Source organism: Hypanus sabinus, chromosome 20 (genome assembly GCF_030144855.1).
Source record: "Hypanus sabinus isolate sHypSab1 chromosome 20, sHypSab1.hap1, whole genome shotgun sequence".
NCBI classification, from domain to species: domain Eukaryota; kingdom Metazoa; phylum Chordata; class Chondrichthyes; order Myliobatiformes; family Dasyatidae; genus Hypanus; species Hypanus sabinus.
The window spans coordinates 48,547,992-48,565,557 of record NC_082725.1 but is presented as its reverse complement, the minus strand read 5'-3'; the positions used below and the strand labels follow the sequence as shown (position 1 = coordinate 48,565,557).

The following is a 17,566-nucleotide window of genomic DNA, read 5'->3' as shown; positions in this document are numbered from 1 at the left end:
ATTGGGTACTCCTAGGACAACTAATGACAGCTGGTCAGCAAGGAAGTGAAATATTTAACAGAATACCTTCCTTCGTGAAATTGGACTTACAACTCCACCCTCACAGTCTCCTGCCCTCCAATCCCTCATATGCCCTCTCCACCCCCTACGCAGCATCCTCACACAAGCTGCTACTTGCCCTCCACCCCATTCCCATCCCGTACTACAAAAATTCCCAGCGCATCGCCAGGAATTGGAGTTGGATTCTAATTCAGGCTCATGCGGGCTGCAGGTTTGATCTGGTCTGTGCCCTCTCTCAGGAAGGAAGCTTCTTGGTCTGTCCTGCAACTGCAATTTAATGCAGTAGATTCACTGCTTATATAATATTCTAGTACACATTTTTAATGTACATCACAGGCGCATGGTATTAGAGACATTCACAAGAAAAAACATGAATTAAACATAACTTGTTCAAAATTATACAGGAAAGAATACAGTTGGAACAAAAATAAGTGGAAAGTAATGTAAGTGTTGCTCTACTGAGGTAGTGATTAGGATTGCATTGGTTGGTTCAAGAACCAAGTAGTTGATAGGAAGGAGCTGTTCTTGAACCTGGTGGTATAGAGCTTGATGAGGCTTCTTTACCTCCTGCCCTATGGGGGAGCTGCAAGATGCCCTGACCCACATGGTGGGGAAACTTTGATGAATAAAACAGCGCTTTGCAGCAGTAATATTTCTATTGAAATGAAAGAGATCCCAGATTACATGCCTGGTGTAACCAGGCACAGGATCTAAGAGCAGCTTCCCCAGTGTAAATGCTGGAGGAGGTCTCGGAGGCTGATGTCTGTCTGAAGTCCTGGCTTCCTCCAGTCGCCAGGAAGCCCCACTGCAGCTCGACCTGCAAGGTTACAGGATGTGCTTGACAACAATGCCAGTGTATGGTTCAGTGCTGTCTTAGAAGTCCCATTGCACAGTGTTTGTACAAGTATTCTGATGAAAGGTCTTTGACGTGAAATCCCAAGTGCTCCTTTCTTCATTGATGCTGCCTGACCCGATGTTAATGTCCAACATTTTATATTAAGTAACATCTTCTTGTCATGTTATATCATAGTTAAAGAACTGGACCAAAGGTTGTAATTTCTAAATACAAGAGATTCTGCAGATGCTGGAAAACCAGAGTAGCACACACCAAATACTGGAGGAACCCAGCAGGTGGGACAGCATCTGTGGAGTGGAATAAGCAGTAAACATGTCTGTCTTGGCCCAAAACAGTGACTGTTATACCACTCCATAGATGCTGCCTGAAGGTTGTAATTTCACTGGTCTGGCCGGTGCAATGTCAAAAACACAAGCTCAATCCCTTGCTGAGCTTTCATGGCCCTAATAAGCAGGATATGCAGACTGAATTATATGCATTCGGTAAAAGTGTTTAGATTGATTTATGGCCTCCTATTTATTTGCTTTCTTTTTCATCAGAAAACTACTCCAGGGCCTTTCTGCTGTAGGTGTGATATATGCACATCATTAAATTGTCATCAAAAGCTGTCAGTAATTTGACCTCATTATATAGGTCTTTCTGAGCCAATGAAATGACTTTCCCGATACTAACAGCCATGCAGATTACTACTTTATTCACAGAAACATACATTATCTTTCATCTGTTGACTTGAAGTTTCTTTTCATCTTCTGCTTCATTTTTTTTCTTGCCTCTATTACACCACTGAAAATGTATTTCGAGGCTTGGGTCGATAGTGGAACATGGTTTTAATCATCTAATATTTTAAGTTTGGAACCGATGGACTGATTGAAACTTTTGGAGACTTGCATGAGTTGTATTTGTATCAGGAAATTGGAGTGTTAGCAATGGTGAGTATTAGAGTGACAATTATAACCTCAGGAGTTAGAGTTCATCACTAAAGATGTTCTTCTGTTATATTTTTCACAAAAAAACAGATTTAGAATGTGATGCCTGAGTAGGTTATTTAGTAGCACTCTTTAAATGATAACTTCATGCTTTACTCCAAGAATATGTTGACCTACCACTAGATATTACGCTTCTCCAGACATTTCTTTGAACAGTAAAGTGCGTTAAACCTTGTAGTACATGATGTCGTACCTCAGCTATTACCACTTTATTAAACTTTGATAAGGAACTGGATGTATCTATTGACAAAAGCACATTCATCTTTAACACAATTGTTGCACATGTCTGGAGCTGCAAACTACTTACTATGAAAACTATTGTGTCTTGTAAGCTTGTGTCTTTATGCTTGACTCTTTGGTAAGTCCCATTACAAAGAAAGCACAGCAGTGTCTCTATATCCTTAGAAGTTTGTGAAAATTTGGCATGACATCTAAAACTTTGACAAGCTGTATAGATGTGTGGTGGAGAGTATATTAACTGGTTACATCATTGTCTGGCGTGGAAACACCAATGCCTTTGAACAGAAAATCCTACAAAAAGTAATGGTTATGGCGCAGTTCATCACAGGTAAAGTCCTCCCCACCATTGAGTACATCTTAACAGAGCACTGGCTCAAGAAAGCAGTATCCACCATCGAGGATCCCCACCATGTAGGCCATGGTTTCTTCTCGTTGCTAAAATCAGGAAGAAGGTACAGGAGCCTCAGGACCTACGCAAGCAGGTTCGGAGTGATTTTTTTTCTCGACCATCAGGTTCTTGAACTAGTGGGGATAATTATTGACTCACTTTCAAAGACTTTTCATCTCAAATTCTCGATATTTATTGCTTTTTTATTCTTTTTGTATTTGCACAATTTGTTATTAGCACATTGGTTGTTTTGCACCCCGCTGGGTGCAGCCTCTTATGGATTCTACTGTGTTTCTTGGATTTACTGTGAATGCCCACAATAAAATTAATCTCAGGGTTGTACTTTGATAATAAATTTACTTTGAACTTTAACTTTTAAACAGGTTATATACTCAAAGCAAGGGCACTCATTTTCACCTTCAGTCTCAAAAGGTGTTTTGTCCTGTCTAAGATATCGCCAACAGCAAGAACCTCAGGACTATTGGTCTGCAGCCCAGCAGATAGCGGATGTATATATGTTAATTGACTCAAAACCACACACCCAAGGCAATGCTATATGAGCAACCAAAGGACCAATGTCAGCTGGTAGCAAGGCACCAGCTTTGCTTCACTGTCAAAGTGATACAAAAACTGAAGAAATTAATGTTCCTCTTGATTTATGGAATAAAAGTAACTAATTAGTTGGTCTATCAACACAGAAGTGATTGCAGCTATTCTCTGCATGCCAGAGTGCTCAATTCAGACTCCCTTTGTTGGCTGCGCATGCTTAAGAGAGCTAGTGTTAATGTGACACATCTATTGAATAGTGTCATGAATTTAAAAAAAAACATTCACTATGTAATAGAATTTCTATGCCAACATTGTTAACAAAATAAAGTTTCTCCCATATTACCAAACAAAAAATTGTCACTCTGTAAAGAAAAATACATTAGTATTAATGACTAAAAGCCTGGTCATTTTAAGGAAGTGTCCTTACGACAGGTGAAAGAAGAAAAGCATTTATGGAACAAGTTTGAGAGCATGGACCCCAGACGGCTGAGAGTCTGGGGACCAGTGTATATCGGTGCACAGGCCAAATCTGAAGTAATGCAGAGTTCACAGAATGGTGGGAGTAAGACCTTGAAATGAGGAAAAAATAGATTATCAGAGCATTTTAAGTTTTTTTTAAAATGGGCAGAAGAAAACCAGTAAACACAGGTGATGGGTGAATGGGTGAGAGACTAAATAAAGCAGATTCTTAATTTGGCTCAAGTTAATAGAGCTTCGGAGATGGGAAATGTCAGCCTAGATTTTTGCTCAGATCAGCTGCTAATGCCCATAACTGTCTGAATTATAAGTGAGACTGCTATAAGATGAGCCCAGCTCGGTTTCACTAGGTCTTGTACATTCAGACACTTCACTTCCTTTGCTTTATATTTAGAATTGCACCTGTCACTTCTCTATCCATATGAAACTTTGGAAAAAAAGTTAAGCATTGCAGTTCCGTTCCCTGAAAATGCGTGAAAATTATTTTGATAATTCAGTACTACTAAATAAGTAAAATACCTGATCGGTATCACAACTATATCAGCTTTAAACCATAAGTTTGCAATCTGTTCAAAGCTGGCCTTGGTTCACAAGAAGCAATGTGTGGGACTGATCTAAATTTTCTATTTTGCCTTGAAAGTTATTGGACTACAGCGCCAGTGAATTGAAATATTGTTGACTTAAAATCAAACTGACAACTCAGCTGCTGGTCATCAGAAGAAAATTCATTATCTCAGCCACTGTCACACTCTTAAAAACACGAAACCAAGTCCATTGTGTGCACAGGAGTTCAACTCTATAAATAGCATAATCCGCTCTTGTTAAAGCAACACAGTTGTGGCAGCCACAACAAAAACAGCAGTGATCTACAGCCTTCTGACAACTATGTACGTGTAGTAAATGCACTTCTTCATTTTCAACAAATTTATCTGCTTCAGAACTATCAAATAACATTTTTATATATTCATCTTTCCGGATCAGGTCATTGCTAGTGAGGCTGGCTTTTATTGGCTATTTGTAATTATAGTTTGGAAGGTGGGGGTGAGCCACTCTGCCCCCTCAGAACTGCTGCAGCAATCGTCCTGTTAGTAGAATGTTCTAGGTTTTAGAACTATCAGTAATATGGAACATTGAAACATGTCCAAGTCAGGGTATTGTGTAGCTTGAAGGGGAACTTGTAGGTGGTAGAGTTTACTGAATCTGCTGTCCTTGGTGGTCAAGGTTATGAGTTTGGGAGCCAAGACAACCACTCCCCATATCTCAGAAGCCGCCTCTCAGTGAAAACAAATAACAAAGAAGAAATTCACCACTGCCTTCAATATGCCAGCTCAGCCTGTGGCCAGCTGAGACAAAAGGCTTTTGAAGACCCATTAAGATCCTCATTATTGAAGCCCAAGTTGCAATCATTTGGCTCTGTCAAATAGACTGCATCATTTGCAAACTTGATACCAAGCTCCCAAAACAGATTCAGTATTTTGAGCTCTATTGAGGGAATAGGCTATCAAGCCAGAAGAAATGTTTGAAGGATGTGCTCAGTATCTGAACAAAGTGGAGAAGGAGCACTTGGAATGGTACTGAGAATGGGTACTGTCAATGAGTTGGGAATTCATGGTAACCCTTTGTGAGTGATGGAAGGACTGCCCATCCATCAGACACCTCACTCTGTGGAGGTATCTGCAGTTACCACATTAGCCTGATTGACCACGTCAGAGCCTATAGGAGGGTGTAGCAGTAAGTCATCCTCATACCTGAAGGAAACATGAGACACTGGTGATGCTGGAAGTCTGGAACAACACAACTGCACTGGAGGAACTCAGCAGTCCCAGCAACATCTCTGAAGGGCCTGTCATCTCTGACAGTCGATGCTTCAGTTCCAAGATCTTTCATCTGGACTGGAAAGAAAGAGGGGAGATAGCTGTCATAAGAAAATGGAGAGAAGGGATAAAGTAAGAACTTGCAGGTAAATAGATGGATCCAGATGAGGGAAGGGTGTTGGGGGAGAGGGCAGAGTGGAAATTATGTCAAACTGGGAGATAAGGGGTTGAAGTGACAAAAGGCTGAAGAAGATGGAATCGGATAGGAAAGGACATTGGACCATGAAGTAAAGAAACGTGGCTCTGGAGGGCAACCATTGTGAGGAATATGTGGATAATGGGCAGATGGAAGAGGAGGAGAAAGTGATGAGGTAATGGAGGGCAGTTGGATCAGGAAGAGAGACAAAAAAAGGGGGGAGAAAATGGACAGAGAGGAACAGTTACCAAAATACTGAGGATGCGATGTTTATGATATCAGGTTGGAGACCACCCAGAGGGTATTTGGGGTGCTGGTCTTCTAATTGGCATTTAGCCTCGATGTAGTAGAAGAGAATGTTGCAGACAGACATGGTGCAGGAAGTGATATCAAATAATTGGCACCGGGAGATCATGGCCTGCATGGCGGATGGAGCAAAGGTGCTTGGTGAAGATGTCTACTAATCTGTCAAGCACCTTTGCTCTGTCTGCCAGACTAGCTAGAACCTCCCTTGGCCAGACATTTTAATTCCACTGAATTACTAATTGCACAGAGGGCTAAGATTTATGATATGGTAAGGGCACATTAGTGTCACTCAAGGGCGACAGTTAAGATGCTTACTACTGTCCATTTCAAAGCAGCCCTTGTTTATTACTACTCTCAGCACTCTACGTAATCATTCCCTGCATCAGGTTGAGATTTATGTGTTATATGTACAGTACATCAAAACATGTGAAGTGAGTCATTTGTATTAACAACCAATGAGCACAAGAATTTGCTGGGAGCCAGCCCACACGGGTCATCACACGTTTCAGCGCCAAGACGGCATTCTCAGCAGAACAACACACAACACAACACACAACAAAACAACAACTGCAAAACAAGCCCCTCTCCTCCTTCCCACCTATCCACACACAGACAGTCCTCCAACCCCAGGCCTCTGGGTTCCATTCTCCAGGCTTCGCCCATTAGTCTTTGACTTCAGACTTCCGATTGACCTTCAGGCTTTGATAACTAGCTCAACCTTTGTTATCGACCCCAGGACCAATAATGGGACCCTAGCCTCTAGACAAGCTGACTAACCGGCCCTTATGCCTCAAGCTCATGTGGGCATTTGATCACAGTCTTACATCCACAGATGTCCTTCGTCATATGTCCACATCTTTGGCCTTCAAGCACAGAGCAGAGGCCTAGATTCCAGAGGTCCTTCATTACATGCCCACATAACTGGCCTTCAAGTGCAGCGTAGGGTAGTGTTGTGCACATTGCTGGCCTTTGAGCACAAAGCATAGGCCTGGACTTCAGCCTCACCTCCTTTACATTCCTGTCCCAAAACCCCAGACTGACCCTTACCTCCCCTTTGTCCCAAAAACCATCCCTACAAATGAAAAAAAGAACAATTAAATCTGAGCCACCACCTCCATGGAGACCGTAGCTCGTGCCATCTTGACTACCAGCACACCCCATTTAAAAAGTGCACTTCATTCGCAGAACTAAGATATTCTTGACAGGATTTCCAAACCTATGGCTTTTATCAGCATGAGGATACGACCTTTAGCCATTCAGCATAACCATCACCTGCGTGTTTCTCACCAAGATGCACAACATACTGACTTGGAAATATACCATTGCTTCTTCAGTATTGCAAGGTCAAAAATCTGGGGCTTTCACTCCAGTAGCACTGTGGAAGTTGTCATCTTCTTAGGCAACCCTTCAGGTTAGAGGATGTTTCCACTCTGTTTCTGTTCATTCTAAGGTGAGTAATGAGGGCAATGTGAGAACTCCGGTCTTACAGAGATGGAGCAAGAGGTCCCTAATGTGATGTCTGGGTGGATCTTTGTGATCCAGTGTGGTCCACTTATTCTTTGCTTCTCTTGTGTAGTATAATGTAATGTAAGAACTCAAGGTTTTCAAAGCAATTCTTTATGCTCCATCCCTTTGAATAGGAGTGTTGCATTTTTACAATGAGACTTCAAGAGCATCAGTGAACCTTTTCCCCTCTCCACCTGATATTTCCTTCCCCTGACTGAACGTAGAAGGCAAATTATATTTGGGAGTCTGGTCTCGTGCTTGTAAGTAAAGTACCCTATCTAATGTAGTTAATGGTTGGTTTAATTTTCTTTCCAGTGTATTTGGGGATCTTTGTCGATACAACATTGCTAACATTTTGCCAGTGCCTTGAAGTGGTTTCTGCAATGGATGGTGAATCTCTGGAATTCTCTGCTCCAAAGAGCTGCAGAAGGCAACTCATTGGAAGTGTTTAAAGTTTCAGTAAATACCTTTTTGAAATATTGGAGGCATTGAGGACTTGGAGATCTGCCACAGAGGAGAAGTTGAGGCTTGTGGTAAATCACAAGCAGGCTTGAAGGGCCAAATAGCCTACATCTGTCATTTTCTTTCATTTTTGTATCATGTCAAACATAAAGAAGGACAGAGATCATTGCTGGCCAGTAGAACATGTGAAATTTTGTACCAGGATTGTGAAATGCCCTTTTCTTCAGTTAGTCAAAACCTGTGTTGATGAAGGTATTCATTGCAGGCGATGGTGAATACTTCATTAGAAGGAGTAGTTCAAGAAGGTATGTACCCATCATTTTCTCAAGGAGAGTTAGGTATGGGAAATAATTGCTGTCTTTGTTGATGATGGCCAAATGGGAAAGTAACAGATAAATAAACACTATAAAAAAATGAAAATGCTGAGTACCTTCCAGAATTTAGAGCTATGACACATGCACATAATAATTTATAATATATTTAATCAAATATTAAATGGAGGAAATGACATTCATTGATATTTGGCTTACTGATGTGTATTCTATGATTCATTGCGGAATGTGCAGATTAAGAGATGTGTTGATTCTTGCTCTTTTGTCTGTAATTAAGAAAAGTATTGGGTGAAAAACCATGGTCAAAATAGTTTTACAAAGGTAATTGTTCAAAGTGTAATTACTTGCCAATTCCTATTTTAATAAGTTGTCTGCTATAGTTGATTAAGATATAAAGTTATAGAACTCAGTTGTGGAAACCAGCATGGACAGCTATCACATGGGGCATGGCACAAAGAAATGATCCTGATGCAAGCTCTCAAATCCAAAATGTTGTCAGTCAGTTCCTTGCCTCCACAGATGCTGCCCGAAGCACTGTGTTCTTCCAATATTCTATTTTTTGATCATTTTTAAAGATTGATGTTATTAACATCACTTAAACTGAAGATTTTTCTGCCTTTCTTAGTTCTTAATTGAAAATGGGCTTCTCTTTGTAAAACTGATTTAAAGGGAAGCTGAATTTATCATTCAGATAAATGTCTCAATTTCATGAACTATCCCTATGAGGTCATGTTATAATACAGTATCAACTTAGCTGTCTAAATGTTTAACAATAAACAGTTTACTTGATAAATTTTTGGTGTAGCCAGAAAGAAATTGATTTGTTCTTACAGAGTGACAGCACGTGTTGTACTAATATTTCTTCAATCCAACATCAGTTCATCGCCTTTGGATTCTAACAAGAGAAACTGGTCAAAGACATACAGTACACCATTACTGCATGCCTTGGATCTGATATGATGGTGATGCGCACGGTCACAGTGGCCTCTCCGGGCCTAACTAAAGGTGTAATTTTTGTATGATTACCAGACACTGCTAGATATTAAGAACATCAGGTACTGCCCATCTACTCCACTCATGAGTTGGTGGATAGCAATGGAGCTGGACTCATATACTATTGTTGTCCAGAGGCAGTACACTGTCCAACTACAGTGCAAATGATTGTACTGGACATTTTTATCATGATTGCAAGAGCCTATTGGATATTGGTAATTTAGAATACTGTAAGTCCGGTTCATTGGTGAGACGGACAGCAGGGGAGCTGTGTTGCCTCGGTTGTTGCACAGACCGGGCCCTCGCGCCTGTTGCAGCGCGCAGGAGAGGAGACACTGGAGGGAGTGTGAGAGTGAGCACGTACCTCTGTGGGTCGGAGGCTGGCTCCTCCCATCGCTGCTGCTCTCCAGTGTTTGCTCGGTGGAAGCCAAGTCGGACTGCTCTCATCTGCAGATGCACTAGCACATGATCAGGAACTGCGGCATGCTTGTTCTTGTAGAAACATGTTTCCAGAACAATATTCCATGCACTATCGTTCCACAAGCCATGGTACCCAGGGACTTGGGCAATATTTTCTTATAACATCTTCTGTGAGCCAGACTTCATTGAATTCTTCACAGAAGATACATTTAGAATTAATTTCTGATCTTCATATACTGAATTATTACTAGTGTTCCAAGACTACAAATGGCTAACTTTTGGACATCTCCACATAGGAATAAGCTACCATAATGTTAAATACAGAAATCCAATGTACTTACATAAGTTCATTCCTGTAAGCGGGAGAACTAGTGTCCTCACTCTCCTCACTTTTAGTCATTGTTGTTCTTTATCAGTTTTATGTGCTTATCGCATTCATTACAATACTGTGGTGACCATAACAAGTGATCTTTGTGTATTTTCCAACTTTCAGACAAAATTGACTTATGGACATCTGTCAGAATTGAACCTGTTTGTTACCCTGGGGTGCCATGTATAATTATGAAATACATGGTTCAATCTGTGCAGTTTAGTATTAATGTGCTAATTGTTTTGCTTGTTCTATTCAATATTTGAATTATTTCTAATTACTGGTTACATTTTTGTTTCAGAAAAAGCAAAGAACCAGGGAGCTCTCCCAGTTGTTTCAGTCATATACCCCATACGATCACAAGGTAAGGTGGCTCCAATAAACATTCCAGTGTCAGAAATTCTTTATAGACTCATAATGGTTTGTTTAAAACTCTACACGTCTGGCAAGCTCAGGATTTTAGCCATATTATCATAGATTCATTCAGCAATACAGCAAGGATACAGACCCTTTGACCCATTACTCCATGCCAATCACACTCTCCATCCAGCTGGTCCCAATTACCTGCATTAGTCCCATACCTACTGAGGCTCTTTGCCTCCATGTACCTATCAAAGTGCTTCTTAAATGGTACTATTGTACTGTACATGCACAGAGCAAGGCTAACTTTATCTATCTAAATGCTGGTAGATCCTGTCCCTCAGGATATGCTGGCTGACTGTCCGGTTGTTCCCTGGCTTATCTTTGCTACTCTTTTTAAAAAGCTGAATACCATTAGTCACCTTCCAGTCTTTAGCAACCTTACCGGTGGCTACTGATAGAGTAAATATCTCTCTAAAAGCCTTTGCCATTTCTTCTTTAGCCTCCCAAAGCATTCGAGATGTACTCGATCAGGCCTGGGATTTATCTGATGCCAGCTTGCAGATTTTCTAAACTATTGGATGTTATTGATACCTTGGCAGACTTTTAGATCACTATGTATAAAATGTTTCCCTGTATTTTAATAAATATTACACCAAACTCAGTGATTTGAAAGCCTGGGAACTGTAACCCTGGTGAATTGAAATGACATGTGGTGAACATTACCTGGTGAGCCAGATGCTGAACAATTGAGATTTTCAAATAGTTATTTAGCAGATTATTTGAATATCACTGTTTGTACATCAGCAACAGCAGCCAGGGGATAATTAGAAACAGGAATCATATGGCAGACTAACCATTTACTCCAGTACCGCAGAACTTGAGAAATTAATTGCATGAGTTATGTTTTCACAATTGCCCAGCAACTGCTCTAACCTATATCTTGTAAAAGCTTTGACCTTCAGTTAAGTTTTAACCAAAGCGTTATTTTGTTGTTGTGGTTGATTTGTGTAGTTTACAGATCAGTTGACTATCACTGTGAAAAGGAACATTGGAATCTGCATTTTAGTCATTTTGAAAAGCTTGAAGAGATTTTTCTTTGCTTTTTAAACTCTGCTCCATATTGGCTCTGGCCTCACAGTTTGCTGCAAGTGTGGGAACGTGGTGTTGGGTCTTAAATCTTAAGTGCTAGTTCCGGGTTTCAAAAGTAATGCCCAGTAATTCTGAGCAATATGAAGGAAAAATGCAAGATAGCGTAGCAAAAAACAAATGAAGAGCTTTGTGCTGTTAGTGTTTAATAATGTACAGCCAACAGCAGAGTGACCAGATCTGGCAATAGCTGTTGCTGAAAATGAGATGGCAATAGTTTGCTTTTCCTTTCTATTTCTTCTTATCCCTGACACATGCTCTTGTTGGAATTCAATTCCATGGCTCCTGCAGACTTTTGTTTTTCTTTCTTCTGTAAATGCAGACAGATTTTTGGAACATGGGAAGCATCACACCTGAGCCCAGATTACATTTGTGTAAAGTCAACACATATTTTGGCAGGAGATCATTGATCAAGAACAGGAGATTTCAAATTCAACCTCTGAGTTATTTTAAATTGCGACTCATTTTCAATGCACATTTGGCCTTACCTTGGTTTCTCCATCGGACAAAATAGTTTTTCATATCATCCTATCAATATCCCTTATTTTGTACATCTTAATTGGGTCACTTGGCAATCCTTTGAACTTGAGAGGTTTTTGCAATGTTGCTTTATAAATTTAATTCTGTGCTCATAATTTAATTCTAAGTTCTGGTAAATCTGGTCTGTTTGCTTTTAAAAAAAACTAATATACACTCAGTGACTAATGTATTCTATGCCTGTACATTTCATTAATGCAAATATCTAATTAGCCAATCATGTGGCAGCAACTCAGTGCATAAAAGCATGCAGACATTCATATTCAGTTGGTAGCGCATCTTTAAGTTTGACTGTCAACCGTCATAAAAATTCAGAAGAAGAAAAAGAGATTCGGTTGTTGTTCAGACCAAACATCAATATAGGGAAGAAATGTGATATAACTGACTTTGACTGGAAGATTGCTGGTGTCAGATGGGGTGGTTTGAGTATCTCAGAAACTGCTGACTTTCATGAACAGCAGTCACTGGAGTTTACAGAGAATGCTGCCAAAACATCCAGTGAGCTGCATTCCTGTGGGCGAAAATGCCTTGTTAATGAGAGATGTCAGAGGAGATAACCATACTGGTTCAAGCTAACAGCAACTCAAATAACCACTTATTACAGCAGTGGTGTGCAGAAGCGTACCTCTGAATGCACAACACATTGCACCTTGAAGCAGGTGAGCTACAGGGCCAGAAGACCATAAACATACACCCAGTGGCCATTTTATTAGCTTCAGGAGGTACCTAATGAAGTGACCACTGAGTGTAGTTTTCCTTATGTTTGGTATCCACATTTTGCTAGATTGTGCCCTGTCAAAGTTGTCTGTGGCTAAAGCATCATTTCTTCGTTTCTTCATGTTTGTATTCAGCTAATTCCAGGGGGAAAAAAAAAAGAAACTTTATTTTAGGCTGTCTTAATGCATTTTGTGCTTGTGTCAGTCTTTTATACTTGGACACAAGACTTACATGAAACCTTTTGGCTCGCCATTTTCTGGTCTTCCCACTATTTTATAGTAAAGGTGCCAAATTGATCTCATATTTCTCTACATTATATTCAATTTGTCATAATTCCAACTTTAATGCATCCATCATAAACACATTTATTTAACAAATACTTCTGATGTTTCACTGCATCCCATGGTGCTTAATAGATGCATGATCAAACAAAACTGCAGAGATGTATTAGGGCTTGAGCAAATATTTGGTATAAGAATTACTGTTCACGTTTTGCTGCAGCCAAATATAGATCAAAAGATTATCTGTTAAAGATCATTTTTAACTTGAAGCTCATTAACAATGAAGCTTATCCTTCTGATTAATCATTGTGTTCACTTCAAGAGGCAGACTTGTCAAACTCCTTCAGAAATAAACTTGGACTTTGTTTATAGTAGTAAGAGGTGAGATTTTATGTTTCTTGACAAGGGCCCAAGATTAATACCTGATGATCAACCATGGGTGCACGTATGAAGTTGTTTAAGAGCATTTGCTGCCTATGGAAATTTATTGGACCAGTTACATTGCCATTATTTTTCTTCAAATTGAGTTTTCAGGCTATAAAATTTCAGACAAAAATTTAGTTTACTTCTGAGAACAAAGTGCTGCACTGAGTTACAAGCCTGCATTATATGGTTCTAAATATTACGTCACCCTTTCTGGGGCAGTAGGTTTTGGAATTGTAACTGCCAGCGTTTTCAGAATTCCATAGAAATGGAATTTCAATCACATTTTGAAGTTTTTGCTCATAACCGTTCATGCGTCATTGTGGATATATTTTGAATTGTTTCCAGCCTCTATTTTCCTTCAGTACCAAGAATTTGAGCTAAACTAGTTTTGAAGTAGAAAGATATTGTGCCTCTTCTCAGTGCAATAATTTATACAAATGTGAGAAAAAAGTCGTAAGGCACCAACTAGCACATTCCTTTTCACCTTCCACACAGTGCTTTTACTCAAACATGAAGGACTTGAAATTAAACCAGCTTAGTCTTCCAAGTCCTGTCTAAATGCTACATATTGAATACTAGCAGTTCATTTCTTTTTGACATTTACACTGCTGTTTGCGTGCTATGACTAGGTAAAGTTCAAGCTTTTTAGGAATTAAATTTATTTTTCCATTTGGAAATTCTATCTGCAGATTTACTATTCTCATCCCAGATACTGAACGCAATAATTGTAGGAGGGAAGCCAATTGTATCTTCAATGTACTTTCATGAATACTCATTTGTTCGTTATTTGAAGTATATAAAATAAATTCAATATATAAAGTCCCAGTTATAATATGCATTTGTAAATTTTTAGTGATTAATTTAAGATTATGTAACCCCCTGGGTCGCCTCAGGCTCGCTCAGCTCGTTCTTGTCTAGGAGGAGCAGCCTTCGGCCCCGCCAAACTGGGTAATCAGCTGGTGTGGATGCTGTGTGATGTCCCCGCCTCGCCCAAAAACAGACAGTACACCATATGCGATTAAATGAGTACAATTTATAAAGGTTACTATAACTAAGTGATTAATAATGATAAAGTATATATGAAGAAAAAGATAAAGAAAAGGTGCCAAACTTATCAAAGTCCAAACCACTTCGTGCACAACCGTTGGAGCTCAATTACTGAAGTCTTCTGACCACCATTCGATCCCCTCCGAACTCCTCGACTCGCAGCTTAGGACCCTGCGAAGTGGTCAACCAAGCACATCTAGCTTCATCTCCTCTCCTCGGAGTACCTCCTGGCCTCGGACCCCCGCTTGGGGTCCGTTCCTCGCCCAGCTTACCGCATAGCATCCTCTCTCTCAACCCCCTCGCGCTGATCTCCCCAAAAGCCCGCCAACAATAGCTTACAGACTCAGATGAAAGAACAACATTAATCCCAATTGGTTTACAAAGGAATACAATTCTCGTTTTCAGTAAATTTTAACCCAAACAAGCTTCCAGCACTCTCTCACAACAAAGAAGCATTCCTGCTTTTAACAAAACAAAGAAGCCATTTTGATTACATACACAGTAACAAAGAAAAAAGAAGAAACCCCCTTTACAATTATCTGCCTTGATTGATGGTCGACAGTTAGAGAAACTCTTTTTAAAAAACTTTCCATCACTTAAACTGAAGCAAAACCTCCTTCCTGTCTACAGCTTGCCTGCTTCCTGAACTCGCTGTAATTAGAAAGACTGCTACATATGTTGCGATTTAAAAGATGTTCCTGTGTTGTTTAGAAAAACATATTGTTTGGCTTTCCTTCTGTATTTATCAACACTCTTTGAGCATTACAATGACAGAAGGTCTATGGGATTTGACCTAAAAATACCACTAACAAGGAGTTAGTTATACCTGGACAATGCAACTTTATTTTTAATGCAGCCATCTGTGATAATAGTATAATCAATATCAAGACTTAAGAATATATCTGAATGGAAAAGAAAATGCCAATTTCTGCTCTTCCAGATAACGTAAATGCAAAAACAAATGTCAAAGCATCCCCATAATTGCTCAGTTGGAGGAAAAAATGATAGATCTCAACCTGACACTACAGACGGGCCGGCTTTGAATTTCAGTGTTTTGAGAAGTTCTGTCATCAGGATGGAGTGTTCAGATAGGATAGGGTTTGAGATTTACCGATTCAGTGCTGCTGCAGAGAGTATAATAGAGCGGGTGGTGTTTAAATCAGTAGCTGAAATAATTTTTTGGAAATAATTGTTTCGAGCAGATGCCTTGGTTTGAGAAGGTGGTGGTGTCCTGTTGTAGCTCTCGCACAATTTTGGGGGAAATAGAGTTGCTAGATGTAAAAACAGTGACAAGATAAGTATGTGAGTATATTTCCAAGGTAGGATAGTCAGTGGCACAGCAAATTTGAGGGGTGAAGGATTGCAAGGAAGTTCGATTGGTCAGTGCAGGGTAATGGGCAGCAAGTGGGCAGATATTGTGCATCTTTGAAATAATGATGCCAGGCTTAGGGGCTGGTGTCAGAGCACCTCTGGTAAATAACTGCAGTGTATTATTAAACTATAAGATATATGAACAAAATTAGGCTACTTGGCCCATCAGGTCTTTTCAATTATTTCATAATGGCTGACTTATTATTCCTCTCAGCCCCACTCTCCTACCTTCTCCCAGTAACCTTTGGCACCCTGACTAGCCAATAACCCATCAACCTTCAATTTAAATATACTCAGTGACTTGAACTCCACTATTGTCCATGGTGGCAATGAATTCTGCAGGTTCACCACCCTCTGGCTAAAGAAGTTCCTTCTAATATCTTCTAAATGGATGCTCCTCTATTCTGAAGTTGTGCCCTTTGGTCCTAGACTCACCTACTATACTATAGGGAAAGATCCTCTCACATTAACACTATTTAGGCTTTTCAGTATTCGTTAGATTTCAATAAGATCCCACCTAATTCTTCTAAACTCCAAAGAGTACAGGCCCAGTGCCGTCACACTTCTTCTCATACATTAACCCTTTTATTCCTAGAATCATTCTTGTGAACCTCTTCTGGAACCTCTCCAATGCCAGCACATCTTTTCTTAGATGAGAGGCCCAAAACTGGTCACAATACTCCAAATGCGGCCTGACCAATGCTTTATGAAGCCTCAGCATCACACCCTTGCTTTTAAATTCTTGTTCTCTTGAAGTGAATGCTAACATTGCATTTGTCTCAACCAGTGAGTTAGCCTTCGGGGAATCCTGCACAAGGACTTCTAAGTCCCTTTGCACCTCTGATTTTTGAATTTTCTCCCCATTTAGAAAGTAGTCTACACCTTTATTCCTTCTACCAAAGTGCATGACCCTATACTTCCCTTCTCTATATTCCACATGCCCCTTCTTTGCCTTTGTCTTTTTACCTTTGCAGTTCCTTAACTGTACCTACAAGGTCATACGTTGCAGCCATAGTGCCTGGTTTTGGAGGGAATGAGTATTATTCAAATGGGCTGTTTTGCCTAGGAAAGGGTTGTTCCGTTGCTTTTGGACCTGCACTCTTACAGACAGGTGAAGGCTGTTTATCAGATTTCTGACTTGTGCCATGCAGAAAGACTACAGAATTGGGAGTTGAGTTACAAGCTGCATTACATCTCACCTGCTCATTCCCTACATTGTATATATGTGGCTGACCTTGTTTTCTGTCAGCATTGATCGCAGTTAAGCACAGTAGGGTATGGTAGCTTGAGCTTTTGCTGTCCTTTTTTTGTATCTGGGGAATTCGTAAGTTTTCTGCATGACGTGTTTGCATAGAAAAGAAGATCGAGTTGCCTTTTAGTGAGACGGATGCAGTGTCTAAGACTAGTTGCCTAAAGCCATAATCATTTTCCACGAAGAGAAAGGCTAGATAATAGTGTATTTTCTGTTTTGTTCACCTAAACATCCATCTCAGTGAATGTCCTAAAAGATCACAATTTGCTCTGTCTTGTTAGGCCACGTTCAGGAGAATTATCAGTGAGGAAACAAACTATGTTTTTAGTTTCAGGAATCTATCTCAAATGTAGTTAAGTTAAAAATATATAAATGGAACTGCCAGTGTGTAACTTGAATTTTAATACTGCACAGTTTTCATCCAGTGACTTTGTAAAGAATTCAAAAATGCTATTTTTCCCTGACATCTTT

At 40.0% G+C, this 17,566-nt stretch overlaps 1 protein-coding gene across 4 annotated transcripts in view; it reads left to right on the top strand.

The window, feature by feature from the left end:
* cdkal1 (CDK5 regulatory subunit associated protein 1-like 1) overlaps positions 1-17,566 on the top strand; it is a 509,606-nt gene that overhangs the window by 382,970 nt on the left and 109,070 nt on the right. For all 4 annotated transcript variants that reach the window (XM_059945459.1, XM_059945457.1, XM_059945456.1 and 1 more), the window contains one exon: positions 10,257-10,319. In XM_059945459.1, the coding sequence (XP_059801442.1) occupies positions 10,257-10,319 (63 nt within the window). The remainder of the gene's footprint in view (positions 1-10,256; positions 10,320-17,566) is intronic.